Source organism: Colletotrichum fructicola, assembly GCF_000319635.2.
Source record: "Colletotrichum fructicola Nara gc5 chromosome Unknown KSG_Nara_v1_contig12, whole genome shotgun sequence".
NCBI lineage: Eukaryota > Fungi > Ascomycota > Sordariomycetes > Glomerellales > Glomerellaceae > Colletotrichum > Colletotrichum fructicola.
Window position 1 is genome coordinate 769997 of NW_027094062.1, and position 21449 is coordinate 791445.

Genomic DNA, 21449 nt, shown 5'->3' on the forward strand with positions numbered 1-21449 from the left:
AGAGAAGGGCTAGTAGCTAGCAGGCCTATATCATCTGCATAGCCGAACCGTAGCTTCTGGTTATCAGCTAGGATATCAGCTATATAGAGCAGAAAAAGGATAGGGGATAGCGGAGAGCCCTGAGGGAGCCCACAGGATAGGGGGAAGTCCTCTGTAGTAGTCTCCTCTAGCCTGACTCGGGCGGTCCGGCTAGAAGCAAAGGTAAATATCAGCCTAATCAGACTACTAGGCCAGCCTTGCTGTCGTAGCCTAAGAATAAGTCGATTTCGTAGGACAGAGTCAAAAGCCCCCTTAACATCCATTGTTGCTAGAGTTGCAGTAAGCCCTAAGTCTAGAGCCCTTTCGATCTCATGGGTTAGACAGGTTGTTAGGTCGACTGCAGCCCTCCCTGGCAATGCCCCAACCTGCTGTGGGCTGGCAACCCCTTCTAGGATAGTAAGATAGGCCATCCTTTTTGCTATCAGCCGCTCTAGGCCTTTGCCTAAGCAGGATAGCAGGGATATCGGGCGCCAGGACCCAGTCTTAGAGAAGTCTGTTTTCCCTGGCTTCTGGATCATAACAACCTCTGCCTTGCGGAAGGTTCTTGGGAAGTAACCTGTCTGAACGCAGGCCTGAAAGAGCTGCTGTATAGGTGTAGCTATAAGGCCCCAAATAGATTGTAGTAACTTTGTAGTAATCCCATCAATCCCAGGGGTTGTAGCCTTTGTGAGAGTAGCCTGGCGTACTTCCTCTATGCTGACTGTGTGCTGCCAGGGTATTAGACGCCTTGCGACTATAGGAACAGTGAACGGGTTCCCAGGTAGGTCGTCTGCAGCATCAAATCTCTCTAATAAGGCCTTCCGCAGGGCTTGGGCCTTATTGTAACTGTTGTTGACAGCCTGTCCATCCACTATTAGAGGTGGGGCCTTGATAGCTAGCCCAGACTTACGCCAGCTTAGTATCTGGTATAAGTTCTGGTTAGACCCAGCCTCCTCAATCTTAGCAGCCCAGTAGGTGCGTTTTGCCTTCCTGACTGTAGTCAGAAAGGCCTTCTGCTCCTCTAGGATAGGCAGTGGTATTACTAGCCTAGGTTCTTGGGCTTGTCGTCGCCTAGCCTCAATAGCTGCTCGATGGGCCTCTGAACACTCTTCTGTCCACCAGGGGGCTCCCCTGCCCTGGTTAGTCCGTCTCTTCCCTACTGCTTCTATAGCTGTAGAGAGGAGGCTGACTAGTTGGGTAGCTAGAGTGTCTATTTCTGCTGGAGTAGGTGTATCCCTTAGGGTAGGTAGGGCTGGGATCCCCAGCTTAACTAGGTCAGCTAGCCGGAGTATAGCTGAGTCTGGGACTATAGGGTGGCTAGTCTGACGCCTCTGTTCCTGGGCCTTGCTTATCGGTATAATAGTCGTAATAGCTTGATGATCAGCCCCTGGGTGTATATGTGGGCTAATATAGGCCTCAGCAAAGGGGATGTTTGAGAAGGTTAGGTCGAGGGTGTGCCCATGAGTGTGGGTAGCAGCTCCAACCTCCCCAATAAACTCAAGATCGTGGCCTTCAGCCCATTCCGCGATGTCGTCTCCCCGGTTCCGGCTTCGGGAGCCAGGTTCCCAGTATGGGCAGTGCGCGTTAAAGTCCCCAGCTATAAGAGTTCCTGCTAGCGGTTGATAGCCTAGGAGGGTACTTGTTGTATGGTTTATAGGCTCGCCTGGTGGCCTATAGACGTTTGTGATAGTGAAGTTACCAACCTTAACCCATAGGATATCCCTTGATTGGGTAGGTCTTTGTTGTTGTATTTGCAGCCTTAGACCTTTACGTGTATAGGTCATAACCCTAGGCCTTGTGTCCCTGCTGTTCCAGAAGTCTACTGGCACATAAGAGTTATAGCCTGGGTGTGTGTTAATTTGCATCTTATCTCTATAGCCTATCCAGGGTTCCTGGATCAGTACTATATCGATCTGATCTGCCCAGCAGAGCTCTAGGAGAGCTGTGTGAGCTGGACTTATCTTCCCCACGTTACACTGGGCGACCCGTAGTACCCGTGGGGTAGCCGTTCTGAGCCTACTGCTCTGAGTCGAGGTCGAGGTGGGTATAGGCATTAATAACGTTATAGTCAGGCTTCTGTGCTACCCTCTGGCTTCTGCTGCTGCTTGGAAGCGGGCGGATAGGGCGGTTAGTTAGGGGGAGGGCATCAGAGTCCTCAGTTTCATCCTCATCCATACTGCTGCTGCTTCCAGCTATGCTAGCAGTATCTGCAACAACAATTGAGTCTTGTGTAGGTGTGGGGGGGCGAGGGCGCTTTGATGACAGCTGTTGCCTCTGTGTAGCGCTTAGCCTAGCTTTAGCTTGTTGTGTGCTTCCTGGGGGGCAGGTCTGACTGGTAGAGAGGTTCTTGGTTGCTTCCTCTCCAGCTTTTCTGATCCCTCGTAGTTCCTTCTGAGTTGGGATAGTGAGGCTCCCATTCACTAGTAAAGGTCTAGCTGGGCAGTCTGTATGGCTTGATGGGAAGGGCCCATAGCAGTTAGCACACTTAGATCTGGCTAGGCATAGCCCAGCCTCATGAGTATCTAAGGGCTTGCTGCAGTTCTCGCAGAGGGCTTGCCTGGTGCAAAAGCGGTTTGAGTGAAAGCCCTGGCAGCCAGGAGAGTGTCGCTTAGGGGTATGCTTCCTTGGGGGAAGCAGACGGGCAGGGCCTGACTGGCCAAACAGGCGGAAGCCTTCCTTAACCTCTTGAGGGAGGGCAATAATCAGGCTTTGCGTGGCTGTAGCTAGGTTAGGGCTATCCCGGGTTGGGCGCCAGGAGAGAAGTCTTTGCTTTGTCCTTAGAAGGACCTCCTCCTCTATTTCAGATTCTAAGCCTACCCTACTACCATCAAGGCTTGTGAAGTAGAGGGGGCAGAATGGGATGTTGTACTGATACCACTTTGTAGGCACCTCCACCTTTTCAGCTGTGAGACAGTTCTTGATCTCAGGGGCCCTCTGGAGGAGTAGGGCCTGGATTTCCTTGTTCTGGGGCCGGAGTGAGAAGCCTGTAGCAGTATGGCGGACCTCAACTAGGTCCTGCGGCTGTAGGTTGAGCTCCTTTGTTACTACCATCTTGACTGAGTGGGGGGCTAGGGTTCTGGACGTAGGGATATGTTCTGCAGGGAGCCGGACTAGTAGGCGGAGGTCCTGGGTCTGTTTTGGTTTGTTTGTGTTGTTGGTGGCCTGCCGGCCTGTTGTTCGGTTCGGCCTGGGGCCGGGGGTGGGGCCGGAGAGGGGTCCGCCTCTAGTGGAGCCTCCGGCGGCTTGGGCGTATGTTTTTCCGGGGCCGGGGCTAGGGGTGGGTCCAGAAATTTCTGAGGTTGCAAATCTGGCAAAAGAGTTGATAAGGTCTTGAGCTGTAGCCTTCAGACGTGCTGGAGCCGTCCCAATGAGGGCATCTAGACCTTTTGCGAGGAGGTCTAGGGCCTCATCTTGGAGGGCCCGGCCTTCCCGGGCTTGCTGAAGGGCGGCAGTGGCCGTTCGTGGCCCTCTTCCCAGGGGCCGGATAGGGGGGGGCGTGAGGCCCCTCGGGCGCGGGGGTAGGGAGGTAGGGGGGGGAGGGGTCTTCGGCAGGTTATGCATAGAGAGTAGGAGGCCGTTAGGGCCCTGCGAGGGGCCCGCGGCTGGCTGTGAGGCCATCGCGGGCGAGGGTTCTGGTCGTGGGGGGTAGATTTGGTGGTGTTAGTGTTAGGGTGGCGGACCCAGCGCGGCACTAACAGTGGGTGCCGGTGGGGTGGTATGTAGGAGGGAAGTCCATATATGCAGGTTAGCGTGGCAGGAGGGTAGTAGAAGTCATGGCGGAGGGCTGGAACGAGAGGATCGCAAGCGATATTAGCCATGAGGGCCGCAGAACATGCTGCATCGAGATCCTCAGGAAGACTGTCGTCATAGAGCATCTTAACGGCGGAGACCGGGCTGGGACTTAGGCTCAGAAGAGCCCCGAGCCCAAGGACATAACGCCAGAAGGCCACCATGATTTGATGAAATCGTGTTTTCCTGCCTCTCTTTCTCTCTCTCTCTCTCTCTCTCTCTCACCAGTAGTTAAAAGAGTGAACAGTGAGAGTGGATAAGAACTAGGACATCTAAACAAGGGGAGAAGGGAGTGTTATGTCTACCCACATAGACATAAGGAGCAACAGGCGACCGCAAGAGTGGCAAGTAGGTCAGAAAGTGCTAATGACTCCAGAGCAACGGAGGTGCGGAAGAGTTGCCCAGGTCTGATGGGAAATTTCTTCCGAGGGAGTGCAGCCGATCCAACTTGTCGTCGTTCTATCCGAGCCGAGACACAACCGTCCCAATGCAAGAGAAAGGGTCACAAGAGCCCACGTGCAGGTTTAGCATGTCAAGGATTAGGATCCAAGGGCTATGCAATATCAACTAACAGCTGCCTGAAAAGGAGAAGAGTCCTCTGGTGATTAGGTTTTATCTTGCCAGTGTGTTTTATTCAATAAAAGGTCTCAGTAATGCAATATATGAAATAAGAGCGTCTCTAGGCTACACTTTATTTCAACAAAAGGGAATACGTAGAGCCTTAATTTTGAAATATTAAAGGCCTCGGAGGATACATAGTAGGGTTTTGTAAACGATCGAAGCCACTGCTGCAAGGTCGTGACAGTGGCTGCGCTCAACAAACCTTGCTCAAGCCATGTTGAGCGTGAATGACCCTGAGTCATCGTTTCATAAACATTTCTAGCATCGTGTGATGTGAATTGGTTATTGCAACACAATTGATATTCCTGCGAAAATTATTACGTTAATCTTCAAGTCCAGAGTTACACAGACTCCACGTAGAAGCGAATAATCTTAGACCTCCGACCGCCGGGCTCCCTCCCAGGAGATCATGCCATAATGTCTTCAAAATATCTGCCCCTTTCACGCGGAATGCTTTGCTTTAGCCCCGTAAAAGACATCGCGAACCTTCCTCTTAGTCGGCAGCCACTTCATCTTCTCAAAGTCCCCATCACCCGCCGTCCTCATCCTGGTTCCGGACTTTAACACGGTGTCCCCCTGATTCCTTAGACACGTATTCCAGAACCGCGCGTCTGACAGACAAAACATCCCTCGTCGCTCCTCGTCTTCATGCGCCGCCTCGTGTATCGCCTGTCGAAGTACACGTCCCGGGCAGGACTTCCCGTGCTTGTCCCATAAATCGAATGCGAGGTCGACTTGGAATTGCGGCAGCTGGGGTTTCCAACCACTTAGGAAGAGGAAGTTCGCGAAGTTGGGGTCAAGGATGGCCGCTCGATTGAGTCCGGGAGTAAGAAATAGAATGCTGAGCATGGTGTCCGATGATCCCCAGTCCTCATGCGGTCGATGGACGTCTGATGATCTGAAGAATGCGGGTCGATGCATCGCTTTGAGGTAGTCCCGCGCCTGTAATGAAACATACCAAAACGAACGGTCTTTGAAGTAGTTGGGCGAGCCCCAACGGTGCCGATAATCGCCAAGATCGGCGACTTGTGAGGACCCAGGAGACAACTTGATGGGCCATTCGCAGTGCTCGTGCCACTGTTTATCTCTAGGCTCGTTTGGGGTTGAATAAATTCGGTCGAGCCACAGCCCGGCGGCTCCCACGTCCCCTGCTGCCGCGAACCAGAGGGTAAGGTATGATGCGATGCGTCCCATTTGACAGAATCGCCCATTGCTCTCCCGTCCTTGGTTGTTTCTTGTCAACTCTTGCTCCCAAAGATCCCGCAGGACATTCGCTAAGGTTTCGCCGTGTCCTGATCTCAGAACGTCCCCAAATCTGTGCTTCAGCCTGTCGAGCCAAGGCGGATACACCCTCAAAATCGTCCAACCGTTCGTTTTCAGAAGGTGTACAATGAACGGAAGAGCTACGTGAATAGCGTCCATTGAGTGAGTGAGATCGATGCTGATTCTGTAGACCAAGGGGTCAGTGACGTTCAATGAGATCACAGACTCGTCAACCTCGTAACGCATCCATCCGATAGCCAACTCTGCTTCCTTCATGTTGTCGGAGGTAAGTGCTTGTAGAAGCTGGGACTGGTTTTCAATGCTCCTGAACATTGTGCTTTCATCATAGCACTTGCGTAATGTCCTCGCAAGCGACTCGATCGTATCATACGTCAGAGTGTCGTAAAACCCGGCTGCCTTGATCCTCATCTTGCTGGCCGTGATGAGGTGAGAGACGGCCGCCTCGCAGTTTTTGAACGACAAACCCAGGCCCAAGCGCGCGCCTGCCGTGGCTGAGTGGTCTTCACCTAGAACCTGAGTGCGTGATCTCAAGAGCCAAGCGTACCAATTCGCGGAATGCGAGCAGTACCAATCCGTAGAATACAAGCATTCGTCTCCTTCCCTGGTCCACATGGTTGCGTACGCATAGTTGCCGAGGATTTCCAGCACGCGAGGATGCCTAGTGGGGAATCTTTTCATAGCATGACATCCAATCCACGCCAGGATCTTCCCGCCCTCCCTGCGGTATCGCAGCGTGCGGGATATCTGGCCATCGTTAAGAAGGTCGTACATTATCTCCCATTCGCTCGTGTAGTACCTTTCCATGTTGTTCCTTCTGAAAACGAATCTAGCAACATCGCCGATGATGCCGCTTATCCACAGGATCAGGCCGACCTGCTTATCCAGGAGACTGCAAGTGAGCAGGTCGTGCGGCAGGATCTCACCATTCCCTATCTGCGGGAGATTCACTTTCTGTTCCGGCAGTAGGTCGCAAGCATGGGATTTCATGCTGCTGTACACTGAATGCAGATGGATAACGTGAGCTGGTGGTCGGAACTTGTCGTCTACGACCGCGGCGTGCTTGCGAAGCATGAATAGCACCTTCCTCCCGGTGGTTTGCTGGTCTTGAAGGCTCATCCGGTTTCTGGCCCAGAGGTGAATCAAAGGGTGCATCGAATAGTATCCATCGACCGTTGCCTCCTGCAGCAAAGAGAACGATAGTAGGACGCCGAATGCTTGTCTAACTTGAATCTCTAGGGTTAAGCGTCAGCATGAAGTCGGAAAGGATGCCGGTACGTCGCGGGGGAACAAACCAGAGAAATAGTCCCCTAGCTTGAAATAATCTTGGGAAATAGTATCTGAGGAAAGAAAGCTGCAAGATGATAATATAGTAGCTGCCTCGGGCATTTTATTTCTAACAGCAACGTACGAGATCTCGTACGTCGTCAAGACTGTGTCTTCCTTGGTGTCCCATCCGGCTCTGGCGGGCCAGTCACCAAGAAGGTCGGGAGGCGATTTGATATAGAGATCGAGGTATGAGGTGATTGGATTGTGGAAACGATGTACGGCAATGTGCGCTCCAGCCTGAACTATTGCTAACGGTAGATACGCCAGCTTGTGTACAAGCGAGAGTCCGTTTCCAAACTCTTTTTCGATGTCAGTGACGTAGCTCACTCGCGTGATGTTGTAACTAGTCCAATTTACCTTTTGTGCCATCTATCAAGACGGTGCCACTGCTCTTTTGCAGCAGGGCCAAGGCTTCGTGCTGCTCCATGGTAGCAATTTGTATCGAGTCCCAATTGATAGCCAGGTCCGATCGACGGCTGGTAACGATAATACGGCCAGCGGAGGCCGAGGGAAGCAGCTCTCGAAAGTTGACACTTTCCAGATCGTCCACGTTATCTATGATGAGAAGCCACGAGTTGTTATCCTCGTGAGAGAGCCACTTGAAGTAGTTGTCGCGGGCGTGACTGCTCGAAGTGTCTTTCAGCAGGAGGTATCGGGGACTCTCGGTGTTGCCGTGGCTTTCGTAGTGCCGTCGAATGTTGTTGACGCATGTCTCGACGCTTATTTCGATGACATCTTCACGACTGCCGTCGATCCAGTGAATTGACGTGTAATCCGTTTGGTGGCGACGAGCATATTCGAGTGCGATGTGCGTCTTCCCGGCCCCGCCGGGACCGTAGAGCACCACCATTTGGAAGCTGTTATAAGTAGACTTCAAAACAAGCATTTCGTCCAGGAGTCTGAGGATTTCTTCCCTGCCGGTGAAATGTCGGTTCCAAATCGCTCGGAAGGTGATACCCACGTCAAACTCTTTCTGGCTTGCGCTTTGGGAGTTAGAGTCGAGAGGCGTGGTTAATCGGGGGTCCGGACGTGCTAGTTCAACAATTAGTTGCTGAATAAGTCCAACACGAGACCAGGATGATGCGTAAGATACCTTTTAGAGCCTCCCAGACTCTCCAGTTCTCCCTGGTCTGTTCAGTGGCGGACATCGACAATACCTGCAGTCTTTTCGCTATCTTTTGGAAATTAGGGTCCTCAAGGTTGTGGTATTTGACAATCGTAGAGTGGTCAGCGGTGAATGACACCTCCTCCGAGTTGACAGCGCCAAACACGACGGCGGAGTATCGGGGAACAATCTGCAGAGCTCGAGCGTGAGTTGTCGCGTCCTCGTGCGGCAAGGAGAAATTGACCCAGAAGTAAACGACCCAGAAACGGCAAAGGCATCTCCAGCGTCTCGTAACAGTAGATTGCCGTAAAGTCTTGGCTGATCGCGTTGTATCGATACTGCAGGTCGAGAAGCCAGTCGGAGTTCGGCCGCATGCGGTCCAGCAGTTTGGGGTTTGTGTGCGAAACGCTTGACATGATTCTCGTCACGATCTGCGCGATTGGCACGCCTCTTCCGCCCTGATGAGGAGTTCCGAGAAAGATGACCGCGGTAGTGGAAAGCTTGATGGACCTTTGGCTCTCGAGATGGCCGACGCGAGCCATGTCGGAATGCAACAGCGCCTGTTGGGGATCAAGTTAGCTGCTGCTGATGATGATGTCCCAGCTTTTCTACTAACACTTTTGACAACGATACCACCCAAGCTATGTCCGAGAAAGACAATGGGTCGTTTTTCGGTCTAGTTTTTCAACGGTTAAACGTTTCCTTGAATAGAAATTGACAAGTGCGCATGAGTGCTCAGCGGCTGGGGCACGAACATTTGTTAGCTGACGAGTGAGCGTCAACTCGCTGACAAGTTCCCTCCCGTGGTCGGATATGTCGAGTGTCAGGGGCGTATCTCCTCCTCGAGTTCTCGAATCATAGCTGTATGCGTAGATCCGCGCTTCTGGCAACGACTCGGGGAGGAGGTCCCGCAGCCAGAACACGCCGTTGTCCGCGGTCCATGACCTCGTCCAATGTCCATCTAGGCCGTGTACGGCGACAATGATAAGTTGAATCGGTTCAGAATGCCTTCAAACATTGACAGGCAAGATCATGACTCACTCAATCGAAGCGTTAGGGGGATTTGTGATCTGTCTGAGTCCCCAGTCGCCAGATTCCAGATATTCGCCCGTTTGGGAAGCGGTAGGCTCAATCTCTGGGGCCGCTAGACGGGTGTGGACGAGAAGGCATTGCTGCTTTCAAGCATTAGGACCATCTTACAATGATTAATACTGGTAATAGTACTCACAACAATCGCCAGAAGCGGACTGGTAATTCGCATTTTCACCCCTTGATGAAAATGTGTTCAAAGCTTAGGTAGCCGGTACTAAGAAGGAAGTCTTGGGAATTGGCGAAGAGAGCCTTGTCTTGGGTATTTTATGGCGCGAAAGTCTACATTCGATCTGCGGTGCCCGCCATCTCTTTAAACCCGAGAGATTACGCCTTTGCAGGCGGGTGAGACGTTACCTAGTTACCTAGGTAATAGCACCTCTACAGAACATTTTGCAGGCTGAGATTTCTGGCAGTTGTATGTATGTTGTTGGCTAAACCCTTACTGCTGATCGGCTCCACGCCGAGTCGCGTGAAAAGACATCCATCGAGTTCAAAGGGATGGCGGGATCTCTTGTTGAAATGGTGTGCGGGCTCCTGGTATCATAGGCCAATGCGGGCTAACATGCAAGCCTGATCCTCAGCTTGAATACTTTCTTATGGCTGGCACTGCGGCAATAAATTCATTGTGTCACCCAGAGTGAAAATGTCTTATGTCGCCCAGAGTCTGCTTTCCTGCACATAATTGATTTGTCTGTGCCTTCGTTTTTGTCTCGCTATTTCTTCTTCCCCAGCCCCCTTAGCACAGATGACATGGAAAACAAGTGATCAGAATAAGATGTTCCAATTCTTTACCTCTTCAGTCGTTTTCTTCTCAACGTTACAATGTCGTCCGACTCGTACCCAACTCGCAGTGACCCAGTCGCAGCAGCAACCGCTTGTGCGGCCTCGCCGCTGAAAGAACCCACAGAAGTGATCCCGACTCCAGAGATCAACACGAACCCCCAACCCGCCGAACACGATGGCGTGCCGACAGTTGCTTGGTAAGGCTCTACAGATGGAGTGTTGGGAGGCCCCATTGCAAGCAACGTTGACCTCCGTCTGCCCTCGCAACAGCGTCCGAAACAGCTGCAGACCTAAGCGCTGAGTCGCGTTCGGAGCCGCCAGCGACGCGGCGGCAGCGACAGACCCCACCTGTCGTGCACACCAGCGTTCCCGTCGACGATCCGACGAACACGATGCCGACCTCCCAAGACGGACGCGCAGAGTCGGAGGGGTGGCATGGATCACTGCAAATCCGTGATAGAGGATCCTCGTCCACCGATCCTGAGAGTCTGATCCTAGCCGAGGTAGGTCGCCTGATGGCCGAATACACGCGAGACATCGAAACCAATGTACGGCCCACGTCAACGAGGCGCAAGGCGTACTATGTCGTATGGAAAGGGAGAAAGCGCGGGGTATTCACAAGCTGGCCTCAATGCATGGCGCAAACGTCGGGGTTCTCAGGTGCTCGATGTATGTCAATAGCATGCGTAAGGTGCGCTGGGGACGTGTTTGCTGACGCATGTCCACAAAGTCGAGGGCACAAGGACGTTCCAAGAAGCCGTGAGTTACCCGTTTTCGAGAGTGCTTGGCTAATGTGCATCAGGCGGACAAGCTGCGAGACGAGTTGACCAAGGACGTGCGGCTACAAGCTTCACGGGGCCATCTTAGCTTGACAGCAGAAACCAGCAACGTTCCGCGAGCGATTGCTGCTTCACCGGCCCTCCACCACGGCAAGACTCCAAACCCCGACAGTCCCGCAATCGGACCAAGTCACCCACAATCCAGTTTCGCACTTGATATCATCGCCGCCGATGGCCCGACGGTCGACAGACAGGACCGACACGAGGCGGCACGCGCTCATGGCTAAGGAAGGCCGCCATTATGCGTAGCCGGGGATCCTCCTCTCTACCCAGAATAGCAAAACGCCATGGACCTTGCCATGCAGGGCCACAACCTATTCATCACGGGGTATGCCCCAATAAGTGACCCCAATAATTCGTTCGCTGACTCCGTGAATACAGGTCCGGCGGGTGCGGAAAATCTGTTTTGGTTAGAGCCCTCTACAGAACTCTTGCTGCTCGCTACCAAGTCATGAACAAGATGGTCCACCTTCTGGCGCCCACCGGGCAGGCCTCAATCAACATCGGCGGCAGAACCACCTACAACTACGCCGGATGGACACCCGAGGATGCAAAGAAGCCACTGGATGGTCCTGGCAGCGTTATCAAAAAGGCACGTGGCCAGCGTATTTTCAGGCGATACTGCAACACCCAAGTCCTCATCATCGACGAAATCAGCATGGTCGAGAACCAGTTCTTTCAGCGACTCAGCCGCGTCATGAGCGTCATCCGAAATGACCCGAGACCGTTTGGGGGCGTCCAGATCATCGTGGTGGGAGACTTTTGCCAGCTGCCGCCCGTCAAGCCGTTCCAGTACTGTCTATAGTGCGGTAAGGGAATGAACAACCTAAACGACCAGTGGATTTGCCCCGAAGGCCACGACCGCGCATTCAAAGCTCAGGACAAGTGGGCGTTCAAGGCCCCCGAATGGGAAAGATGTAACTTCAAATGCGTGCGGCTGACAAAAGTCCATCGTCAGTCGGATGAGGCGTTCATCAACGTCCTCCAAAAATGCCGGCTCGGCCAGCATCTCGATGATGCCTCCGTAAATCTTCTCCTTAGCCACGATACCGAAACTGAGAACGGAACGGAGCTCAAATCCACTCGGAAGCAGGTTGACCTGCGCAACCTTGAAGAATTCATCAAGATCCCCGGTGATGTTCGCCAGTACAAAGCTGCCGATGCTTGTACCCGCGCGAAAGGAGAGACAGAAGAGCCCCTCGAGCGGCTTGAAGAGCACCGCTACCCCCGGAAACTGCACCTGAAGGTGAACACGCCCGTCATACTGCTCGCCAATGTATGTAACGTAGGCACGATTCCGGCTTTTCAGCTGCGGACTAACGCTATCCCAGGCTGATCTAGACCGCGGTCTCTGCAACGGGCGGCAGGGCGTCGTTGTAGGGTTCGTACCCAGCGACACGATCCAAGAGCCTCGACCACCGTCGCCAAAAAACTACGAAGACGACGATGACGGCTATCGCGCTGCGACGGAGAGATATAACAGGATCGTTGATCATCTTAACCGCGCACGGTGCGAGAAGGACAGGTGTAAGCGACACGCCCCTCAGCAGCGAATGCCACGCTTGACAGCTTTGCTGAGATACTCTAGTTCCCGAAGTCAAGTTCGCAAATGGCGAGCAGCGGGTTATCGGGCCCGACTGCGCTGTCATCGGGTATGGCGACCAGTCACCTTACAGCTACCTGTCTCGAACACAGATTCCCCTGACACAAGGTTGGGCTATGACTATTCACAAAAGCCAGAGTCTGAGTCTTGACCGCGTAAATGTTGATCTCTCACACATTTTCGAGCACGGGCAGGCGTACGTGGCGCTGGGTCGAGCGCGGAATTTCCGCGGCCTCAAGGTGGAAGGGGCCGATGCACCCAGGCTGGGAGCCCTCTTTCGGCTAGATGATGCGGTGAGGGCGTTTATGAGGAGTATTGAGGCAAACAATATGGGAAATCAGCTCGCAGACGCGGAGGAGGCCGCAAGAGCGCTTTCTGTTGAATAGTGACGGCTCCATCGATTCGGCATTGCGGTCGTACAATCATGATGTCTAAAGGACTATAAGCACTTCTACATACTATAGTACAGTATCTCTGTTGAGCTTCCCACCCGAAATTCTCAGAGGTGGTCCGCACGCTCAAGGGTTTGCCTGCACTCTGGCGATGAAAAAGCACGTGCAGATGCTGCTAGGGACACGAAACTGTGACCCCAAAGGGTTTCATCAAGTTGCACACCCAAGGCGGTCGACGCTCGCGCCATGGATTGACTCTACGTTGTCGGACGGCCGATGGTTCTATCAAGCCAGCCTAGCTTGCGCAATACGCTGTCGCGGCTTCCGGATGCCCCAGTATGCCGGACCAAATTGGCCCTGCGAGGATCATTTAAGCGATTGTCAGCGAACAAGGGCTACGGCTGCCTGTCCCGGTTGTGGCTTTGACGAAATGCCATCCGATCAACCAAGGTGAGGGCGCGATGCACAGTCACCGCTGGTCGCGCAGCCACATCAGTAGCACCAGCGCCGGCGCAATTCATCAACATTTGGTACCTGTGCCTTTTTCTTCGCGCACGGCATGGTAGGCTGTGGTGTGGTGAATTCTCGTACGATACGTGGCGCCGACCGAAACGCGGACAAGATTGCCTCTATCTATAGGGTCCTATCAGCAACGTGCTACCAACTTCGCTTCCTGGACAATCGTGCAGCAGCAGTGTGCAAATCCCACACACCTGCCGGCAGAAGGTGATACTGTTACCCGCCCTCATCAGCGGGAACGCAAGCGAAAGACTCAAGCAGTTGGGAGATTCACGACCTACATCTCGTCTGGCTGCCAGGGCGTACCAAAGTCTCAGGCCGCCACCGCCTGGCCTATCGGGAGGTGGGGCCTACTTAACCTACTGGCAACGACAAACACCTACTGTACTAGGTGATGGTTGAAATCCTAACCTACTGGAAAAGTGGGGGTTTACATCCATGGGGTAGGTGTTGATTGAAAAGGTAGGGGGTAGGTGTTGGAAGAAGATCTCAGCCAATTCTGCAGTAAAAAGTGTGCATCCAATTGCAAAATATAGTATCAATTGAGGACATGAAGTATGCTTAGTTCAGAGGTAGAATAAGAATAGATTGATTTATAAGTGAATTTATTGCTGAAGCTGCAGTTTTGATGTGGTGTTCGCTGCTCCACACCCCCCCCCCGCATTGATGCTATTGGACCGCACCGCTGATTCCCCCATAAATAATTGGCCCGTGCGCTCCAGAGCATTCCACTTGGGTGGTGCGTGAAGTGGCTTGTATTGGTAACAGGCTACGAACTATCTCTATCGGCTAGAAAACGAGCCGGCCGACTTACGTAAGGCGGGGCGCAGCGCTAGGATGCATAGTCCCGTCTCGCAGAGGGTCATAATTGAACTGATTGACTGGCGATGGCCTCAAAATTGATTGATTGATTGATTGAACTTGACAAGTTTACTTGCCTTGCAGGGAGCGCTGCGCCTAATATGCTGGGGACCTCTATCTTATTTGCATCTCGCTTATGCCCAGACACACCATGGTCGACCGGTAAGTGTTACGAGCGGGTCAGGGCAACCAACTGTGGCACAAAGCAAAAGCTTTGGTAAGTCAACGTACCCACTTCCGAAACACCCCCCCATGCGAAACACCCAAAAATGCCTCACCGCCACCACTAACCTCCCACTTTCACCAACAACAATATTTTAAACCCTCATCCAAATAACCTCAATTTTTGCACAGAAATTCCTTTTTACGATATGCCTCAGTATACCGAGTTTGAGATCAGCCAGGCGATTGACGCTGTCAGCAATGGCAAGAGTCAGAGGGAGGCAGCTCGTGAATATGGCATCCCACTCGCCACTCTTCACCATCGCCTCCAGGGCCGCCAACCAAGAGCAGCTGCTTTCGAAGACTTCCAGAGGCTCTCTGCTAGTCAGGAGGCCAAGCTGGCCAGCTGGGTGCAAGTCCAGGCTGATCTTGGGCTTGCCCCAACCCATCAGCAACTGAGGGACTTTGCCCATCGCATCCTCATTGCGATGGGAGATACCCAACCTCTAGGGAAGAGATGGGTTAATGCCTTTATCAGGAGGAACCCATCCATCAAGGTCCAGAGAAGTCGATCCATCGATTCTAGGCGCGTTAATGGGGCTTCTACTGAGATTATCAGGGACTGGTTCAAATATCTCGCCATCCCCCAGATTGCAACCATTAAACCAGCCAACAGATATAATATGGATGAGACTGGGATCCTTGAGGGCCAGGGGGATAATGGGCTGGTGCTGGGAAGAGTATCAACAAAGTCAGTGCGGAAAAAGCAGCCCGGATCGCGAGCCTGGGTTTCTATCATCGAGTGTATCTCAGCTGAGGGCATTGCTATCTATCCCCTTGTTATATATAAGGGCAAGACGGTCCAGCAGCAGTGGTTCCCTCTAGATCTTACCCCATATGATGGATGGGAATTCACAGCAACAAAGAATGGCTGGACTACTGATGAGACTGCTGTTGAGTGGCTGAAGAGAGTCTTCATCCCTCAGACTACCCCCAGCAAGTCTGATGAGGCTAGACTGCTTATTCTGGATGGGCATGGGAGCCATACAACAACAGAATTCATGTGGCAGTGCTATATCAACAACATCTATCTGTTGTTTCTGCCGCCGCACACCTCACATGTCCTCCAGCCACTTGATCAGTCGGTCTTCAGCCCTGTTAAGTCAGCCTATAGAAAGCAGCTTGGATATCTCACCCAATGGAACGACTCCACTATTATAGGCAAAAGGAACTTTATTTCCTGCTATCAGAAAGCACGCCTGGCTGGGCTGACGGTAGATAACATCAAAAGTGGCTGGAAGTGGACTGGATTATGGCCTGTTGCTATAGCCAAGCCTCTCATGAGCTCCCTGCTGTTGCCTAAGGCCTCAACAACAACAGCAACACCATCAACACCATCAACACCACTCAATAAGACTGCTCAAAGCATCCAGGATGCCCAGGATATAAGTGGATTAGCATCTGCTGGATCTGCTGTTGCGTGGTCTACACCTAAGAGGGTGAAGGATCTAGATAGTCAACTGCAGCTGTTTAGTCAGTTAGAGCAAAGTATTACTACACAACGCCAGTTATTCAGAAAGGTCAAAAAAGGATTCCAAGAGCAGTCTATACAGCTGGCTACTGCCCAGCATGAAATCCAGCTTCTCCAGGCCCAAGTTAACAACAGTGCAGCAAGGAAGAGAAAGGCTGTCAAAGTCGACCCTAATACTAAGTTTGCGACTATCGGCGATATACAGCAAGCCCAGATTGAGGCTAGCGAGGTTGAAATTAATACAGATGAATCCAGCGCCTCTGATTACCCTAGTGAGGCAGAAAGCTGCATAGTGGTTGCAACTATGCCTCGTTGATAGTTAATTGAAATTGGTGGTGTTGTTGCGATACCATTATTTTTGGGTGTTTCGCATGGGGGGGTGTTTCGGAAGTGGGTACGTTGACTTAATGACAAATCCGTTGTCATTGTCCCCTGTTCTGCACTATATAGTTACAAGCCTACAGGGCCCAACTATAGCGGTCGTAACACCGGATGACACAGAATAACGTGGGGAGTGTAGGGCCTGCCTGGAATCAATTCAATTGCAGATCATGGTTCATCTGATGCATACGGTAAAGGCATAGGTATGCTAGAAGTTTGTCGCATTAAGTTTATGCAATAGTAGCTGTCGCGCTAGGGACGGGCCGTAGCTTTCAGGGAGTGTTAGGTTAACTAAAATGGACTCTGTATTGACGACCGTATTTGAGCTGTGGAAATTTGAACAGCGCGACACGACATCGTCAACTGTATGGTTTGTTGCGGCGGACGAAAGAGCAGTATTATTTCACTCCGAAGCTGACATTCCCCTGCACATCGCCTTGGTTTACAAGGGAATTGTTACCGAACGAATTGTGCGAAATACTACGGTTCCCAGAGGCCGTCCGGGTCTGATCTATTCCCATGTGAGCAGTCAGCGGCTGTGTGAGATAAATGGAGACCTACTGGGGTCAGGTCCGGGACGAGCGTCGATATCGTTGAGGGTGTATCGTTCTAGCAGCGCCTTTGCCACAGATGCCGCTGTGGCCGCTGCGAAATCCTGCCACTTCTTGTTCTTATGACTGTCCGCGTAATCGCAGATTCCCTTGACGATGATGCTTGGGATTTCGTCCCATACTCCGGCGCCTTCCATCTCAAACGCGATGACCTCCTCCGCTTGTGCAATCTCATCGCGGTGTTTCCCTGATTTCTCTACACCATCCCCCGAAGCGATGCGCCCGATGAAAACCCCAGGACGCTGTGCGTCATGCTCAGTCATGTCTTGTCTGGCTTGCAGGCGCTTCCTGACGACCAACTTCCTCTCGTCGCATCCCAGCTCGGCACAAGAGGCCTTCGCCGCCTTGTCGCAATAGGTTGCTGATTCACTAGTACACAAGTCGCACAAACCTTGATGCTTGTGATCGTAGTCAGACGCGAAAAGTTTGTCTTCGGAGACGCCGGGATACTGGTAATTTGCACTCCCTCTCTCGCCCTTGGCGACGCGCTGGAGGGCCTTGAGGTGCTCGGCAGCCTTGTCTTCGAGCCTTCGTCTCCCTCTCGCCGTCTCAAGCGCTTTGATGAGACCGCGGATATCCTTGTTGGCCCTGCCGAGGTTGTCCTCAACTGTGTCTTTGCGGACGAATTTCTCCGCGTACTGCCTGCCAAAGTCGTATTGAACCACCGTCTCGCTGATCACTACATCTCCCAAAAGGGCCTCGTTCCCCGCGATTTTGGGCACCCCGCCGCAGATGCCTACAAGCAACGCAAGCTTGAGCTTATTATAGCTCAGCCGGAAGCTAGCCGCTGCCGCTGCCGCACCCGCTTTGCCCATGTTGGGAAGAACCACGAGAACAACGTCATGAGCCCCGATGCGGCCGGTCGTGTAATGGTTCGTGTCTCCGGCAGCCCGACCGAGCTTATCGCCGTCTTCATCCCAAAATCGATCAAAGAGCAGGGCGACGGCATCGAATTCTCGCGGCAGAGCGCATATGATTGCAATCTTGAAGTCGGCACGACGAGAGGGCGGGTGAAACTCTGCCATGATTGTTGGTGCAGCGTGGTGAACTGTGTTTGAATGTTGCACGAGATGAATGGTGAAGTTTCTCTGTTTTCGTGATCTGGCTGAGGTCTAGTGGGGTGAGGGGTTGGGCTCCGGATGACGCCGATCCCCCGGTAAAAGCCGCAGGGCTGGAGGAGGGGCTGTAACCGCCCAGCCTGATTCTGACCTTCTAGATACAATCATACCAACACATTCCAGGTTGAGATGATAGGCAACCCTTCGACGAGCTCCATGGACCCCAGTACTCATCAACGCGATATCACGGGGAACAGGTTTGGTGACGGTGCATATGTCCACCAAGGAGACGTGCACGGCAGTGTCCACTACCACGCGCCGGACGTACCGGCCACGGCCAAGGTTGCTATCCGCGTGCTCCCATTTCCCCGCAACGAAGACGTCGTCATACGCGAAGATATCTTCTCCGAGATTGAGCGGCTTCTCCCGTTTGGTGGAAGAGGCCAGACCGCCGCCCTATGCGGCCTTGGTGGAACGGGGTGGGTGATCCTAGTCGCCTCTCTTTGTCTCTCCTCGGCTCCGCTGACCAGCCTAGGAAAACCCAGATCGCACTAGAGTATGCATACCGACGATGCGCCAACGACACGTGCTCCATCTTCTGGGTGCACGCCGATAACGAGACGACTTTCGTTCAGGACTACAAAGGGATTGCAGGGAGGTTGGGCGTGGCGGATAACTTGGATGGCGAAGCGCTATTGACAGCCGTGCGGTACCGTATCGAGACGGAAGCAGACTGGGTGCTCATCCTCGACAACGCCGATGACTTGGGACTATTCGGCGTTGGTCAGCCGCCAGCCGTTCAGCCGTCGACCGATCAGTCGTTCTACCTCGATCGGTTTATACCCAAGGGGCCATCCGGAACGGTCTTGTGGACAAGCCGTGATAAGCAGATTGAGGGTAGCCTCGTTGGACCGAGGAGGGCTATCGACGTAGCTCGTATGACGGAAGATGAGGCGCAAACTTTGCTGGGGCGTGTCCGAAACAGTGCAGTTAATGAAAAAGAGGCGAACGACAGTAGGACACTTTTAGCAAAGCTTGACTGGCTACCACTCGCCATTTCTCAAGCCGCGGCCTACATGCGACGAACGGAGACATCGATTCCAGCGTACTTGTCGAAACTCAAGAAACGGAAGTTTCTCCAGAGATCAGAGGCTGATCCACATCGAAGGTCACACGTATCCAACAGCGTACTCCAGACGTGGAAAATCTCTATCGAGCACATCCGACGTGAGAACAAAATGGCATATAACATTCTACACATCCTAGCTTTCTTAGATGGGCAGAACATTCCTTGGGAGATCGTCAAGAAAGCGGGACAATTCGAAGGCGGGACTCAGCATAACGACAGTATGAGGAGCGGTAACTCAACTGACGATGATACAAGCGAAGGCGATACGAGCGGAAGCGATAGCGAGGGCGATGAAGACGTCCTGCATGCGGTAACACGTCTCTGTGAGTTCTATATTTTTACTAGGGTGAAAACAAGTAAAGACAGTCGGGCGTACGCCATACACATGCTAGTACAGCAGGTGACCCAGGGTTCTATGAGTCAAAAAGAGAGCCGCTCAGAAGGAACGCGCTTCGCAGCGGCGGCCTTGCAAATTGTCACGGACATTTTCCCGCAAAGTAGGTCGCAAACATGGGAAAGATGCGAGAGATACTTAGCACACGCGGTGCATATAGGCGAGTGGGCAAGTTTAAGTAGGAGGAAAGGAGAAGCTGCCCAACTACTGTCCAAAGTATCACACTATCTCTATGACCGAGGGAGATGGAGAGAAAAGGAGCTAGTTGATGAGAAGGCACTTAAGCTAAGGCGGGATGTCCTTGGCGAGAAGCATCCCGACACTATTGATAGCATGGCTTCACTCGCAACGACATATCACAGCCAGGGACGGTACGACGAGGCGGAGAAGATCTCAGTCGAGGTACTGGAGCTGCGGCGAGATGTTCTTGGCGAGAAGCATCCCGATACAATCTGGAGCATGGCTTCACTCGCAACGACATATCACAACCAGGGACGGTACGACGAGGCGGAGAAGATCAAGGTTGAGGTACTGGAGCTGCGGCGAGATGTTCTTGGCGAGAAGCATCCCGATACAATCTGGAGCATGGCTTCACTCGCAGCAACATATCACAGCCAGGGACGGTACGACGAGGCGGAGAAGATCAAGGTTGAGGTACTGGAGCTGCGGCGAGATGTTCTTGGCGAGAAGCATCCCGACACAATCTGGAGCATGGCTTCACTCGCAGCAACATATCACAGCCAGGGACGGTACGACGAGGCGGAGAAGATCAAGGTTGAGGTACTGGAGCTGCGGCGAGATGTTCTTGGCGAGAAGCATCCCGACACAATTGATAGCATGGCTGAACTCGCAACGACATATCACAGCCAGGGACGGTATGACGAGGCGGAGAAGTTCTCAGTCGAGGTACTGGAGCTGCAGCGAGATGTTCTTGGCGAGAAGCATCCCGATACAATCAGGAGCATGGCTGAACTCGCAACGACATATCACAGCCAGGGACGGTACGACGAGGCGGAGAAGATCAAGGTCGAGGTACTGGAGCTACGGCGAGATGTTCTTGGCGTGAAGCATCCCGATACAATCTGGAGCATGGCTGAACTCGCAACGAAATATCACAGCCAGGGACGGTACGACGAAGCGGAGAAGATCTCAGTCGAGGTACTGGAGCTACGGCGAGATGTCTCCTAAACGAGGATAACGCCCGTCCGTGGACGTACTCCGACCTAGGACAATACAGTCGATGGGTTGAGCTATAGAGGACAAAACGGAGAATTCCTTACCTGCCGATTCTAGTCTCGTCCAGAACTATCTGTTGGCATAGTCGCTGCAATTACCCACATCGAAGTGGCAGGATCCCATGGATGGGATCGGGCGTGGAGGATCACGTATCTACGTTTGACTCGGCACATGACACCCCTCGCGCCTAGAACAAAACCAACAGCTCTGCCACTTATTCTGAATGGTCTATTCAACAAGATCAACGCAAAGCGTATACGACTCGGATACTGTCAATAGACACGGTTAGTGCCCCGCGTGATCTTGTGCACCACTGCCAACCCTAACCCTACTCAGTTATTCCATGCTGGAACGCGTCGAGATACGGCCGTCCGTGTACAGCCATTGGCCCGACTTGTCCGGAGCCCCACCCGTCACCCCCTGCCCGACTTGGAAATCTCGACGCGTTCCCTAGGGTCTCTGATTGGCCGGCATTGACTTCAGTGTCTCCACCATCAATTGAAATCTCGACGCGTTCCAAAATGAAACCTCGACGAGTTCCGAAATGAAACCTCTTCTCCTGACTGATGGCTTGTGAACTGGAACGAAGAGTATGTCAACAGCTTCTGCTATAGAGAGATAAAAAAGAAGAAGAAGAAAAGTAAGCAAGAAAGAGAAAAGAAAAAACGGGTTTAGGGAAGTAATGATTAAGAAGAAGAAAGCAGGTGAAAAAAAA

General features: G+C 52.7%; 6 protein-coding genes across 6 annotated transcripts; 4 read left to right on the top strand and 2 right to left on the bottom strand.

Moving 5' to 3' along the window:
- Positions 1–4869: 4869 nt before the first annotated feature.
- Positions 4870–8685, bottom strand: CGGC5_v017378 (uncharacterized protein; the record flags this gene model as incomplete). Its single annotated transcript, XM_032027652.1, has 6 exons — positions 4870–6944; positions 7005–7063; positions 7121–7337; positions 7396–8070; positions 8132–8341; positions 8388–8685. The coding sequence occupies 6 exons, from the start codon at positions 8683–8685 to the stop codon at positions 4870–4872; spliced, it is 3534 nt and encodes a 1177-aa protein (XP_031875980.1).
- A 1725-nt stretch (positions 8686–10410) lies between these two features.
- Positions 10411–11084, top strand: rnhA-2 (Ribonuclease H; the record flags this gene model as incomplete). The annotated part of the gene is made up of 3 exons (XM_032027651.1): positions 10411–10687; positions 10749–10777; positions 10821–11084. 3 exons carry the CDS (start codon positions 10411–10413, stop codon positions 11082–11084), a joined length of 570 nt encoding a protein of 189 aa, XP_031875981.1.
- Positions 11085–11144: 60 nt separating this feature from the next.
- pif1-1 (ATP-dependent DNA helicase PIF1) lies at positions 11145–12846 on the top strand (the record flags this gene model as incomplete). The annotated part of the gene is made up of 5 exons (XM_032027649.2): positions 11145–11185; positions 11239–11608; positions 11663–12133; positions 12189–12384; positions 12446–12846. 5 exons carry the CDS (start codon positions 11145–11147, stop codon positions 12844–12846), a joined length of 1479 nt encoding a protein of 492 aa, XP_031875983.2.
- A 1757-nt stretch (positions 12847–14603) lies between these two features.
- CGGC5_v017381 (uncharacterized protein) lies at positions 14604–15058 on the top strand (the record flags this gene model as incomplete). Its single annotated transcript, XM_066153908.1, has 2 exons — positions 14604–14951; positions 15014–15058. 2 exons carry the CDS (start codon positions 14604–14606, stop codon positions 15056–15058), a joined length of 393 nt encoding a protein of 130 aa, XP_066006750.1.
- Positions 15059–16704: 1646 nt separating this feature from the next.
- On the bottom strand, positions 16705–17942 carry CGGC5_v017382 (uncharacterized protein; the record flags this gene model as incomplete). Its single annotated transcript, XM_066153909.1, has 2 exons — positions 16705–16817; positions 16868–17942. The coding sequence occupies 2 exons, from the start codon at positions 17940–17942 to the stop codon at positions 16705–16707; spliced, it is 1188 nt and encodes a 395-aa protein (XP_066006751.1).
- A 222-nt stretch (positions 17943–18164) lies between these two features.
- On the top strand, positions 18165–21188 carry NPHP3-3 (Nephrocystin-3; the record flags this gene model as incomplete). The annotated part of the gene is made up of 5 exons (XM_066153910.1): positions 18165–18454; positions 18511–19427; positions 19764–20656; positions 21014–21018; positions 21071–21188. 5 exons carry the CDS (start codon positions 18165–18167, stop codon positions 21186–21188), a joined length of 2223 nt encoding a protein of 740 aa, XP_066006715.1.
- Positions 21189–21449: the final 261 nt, after the last annotated feature.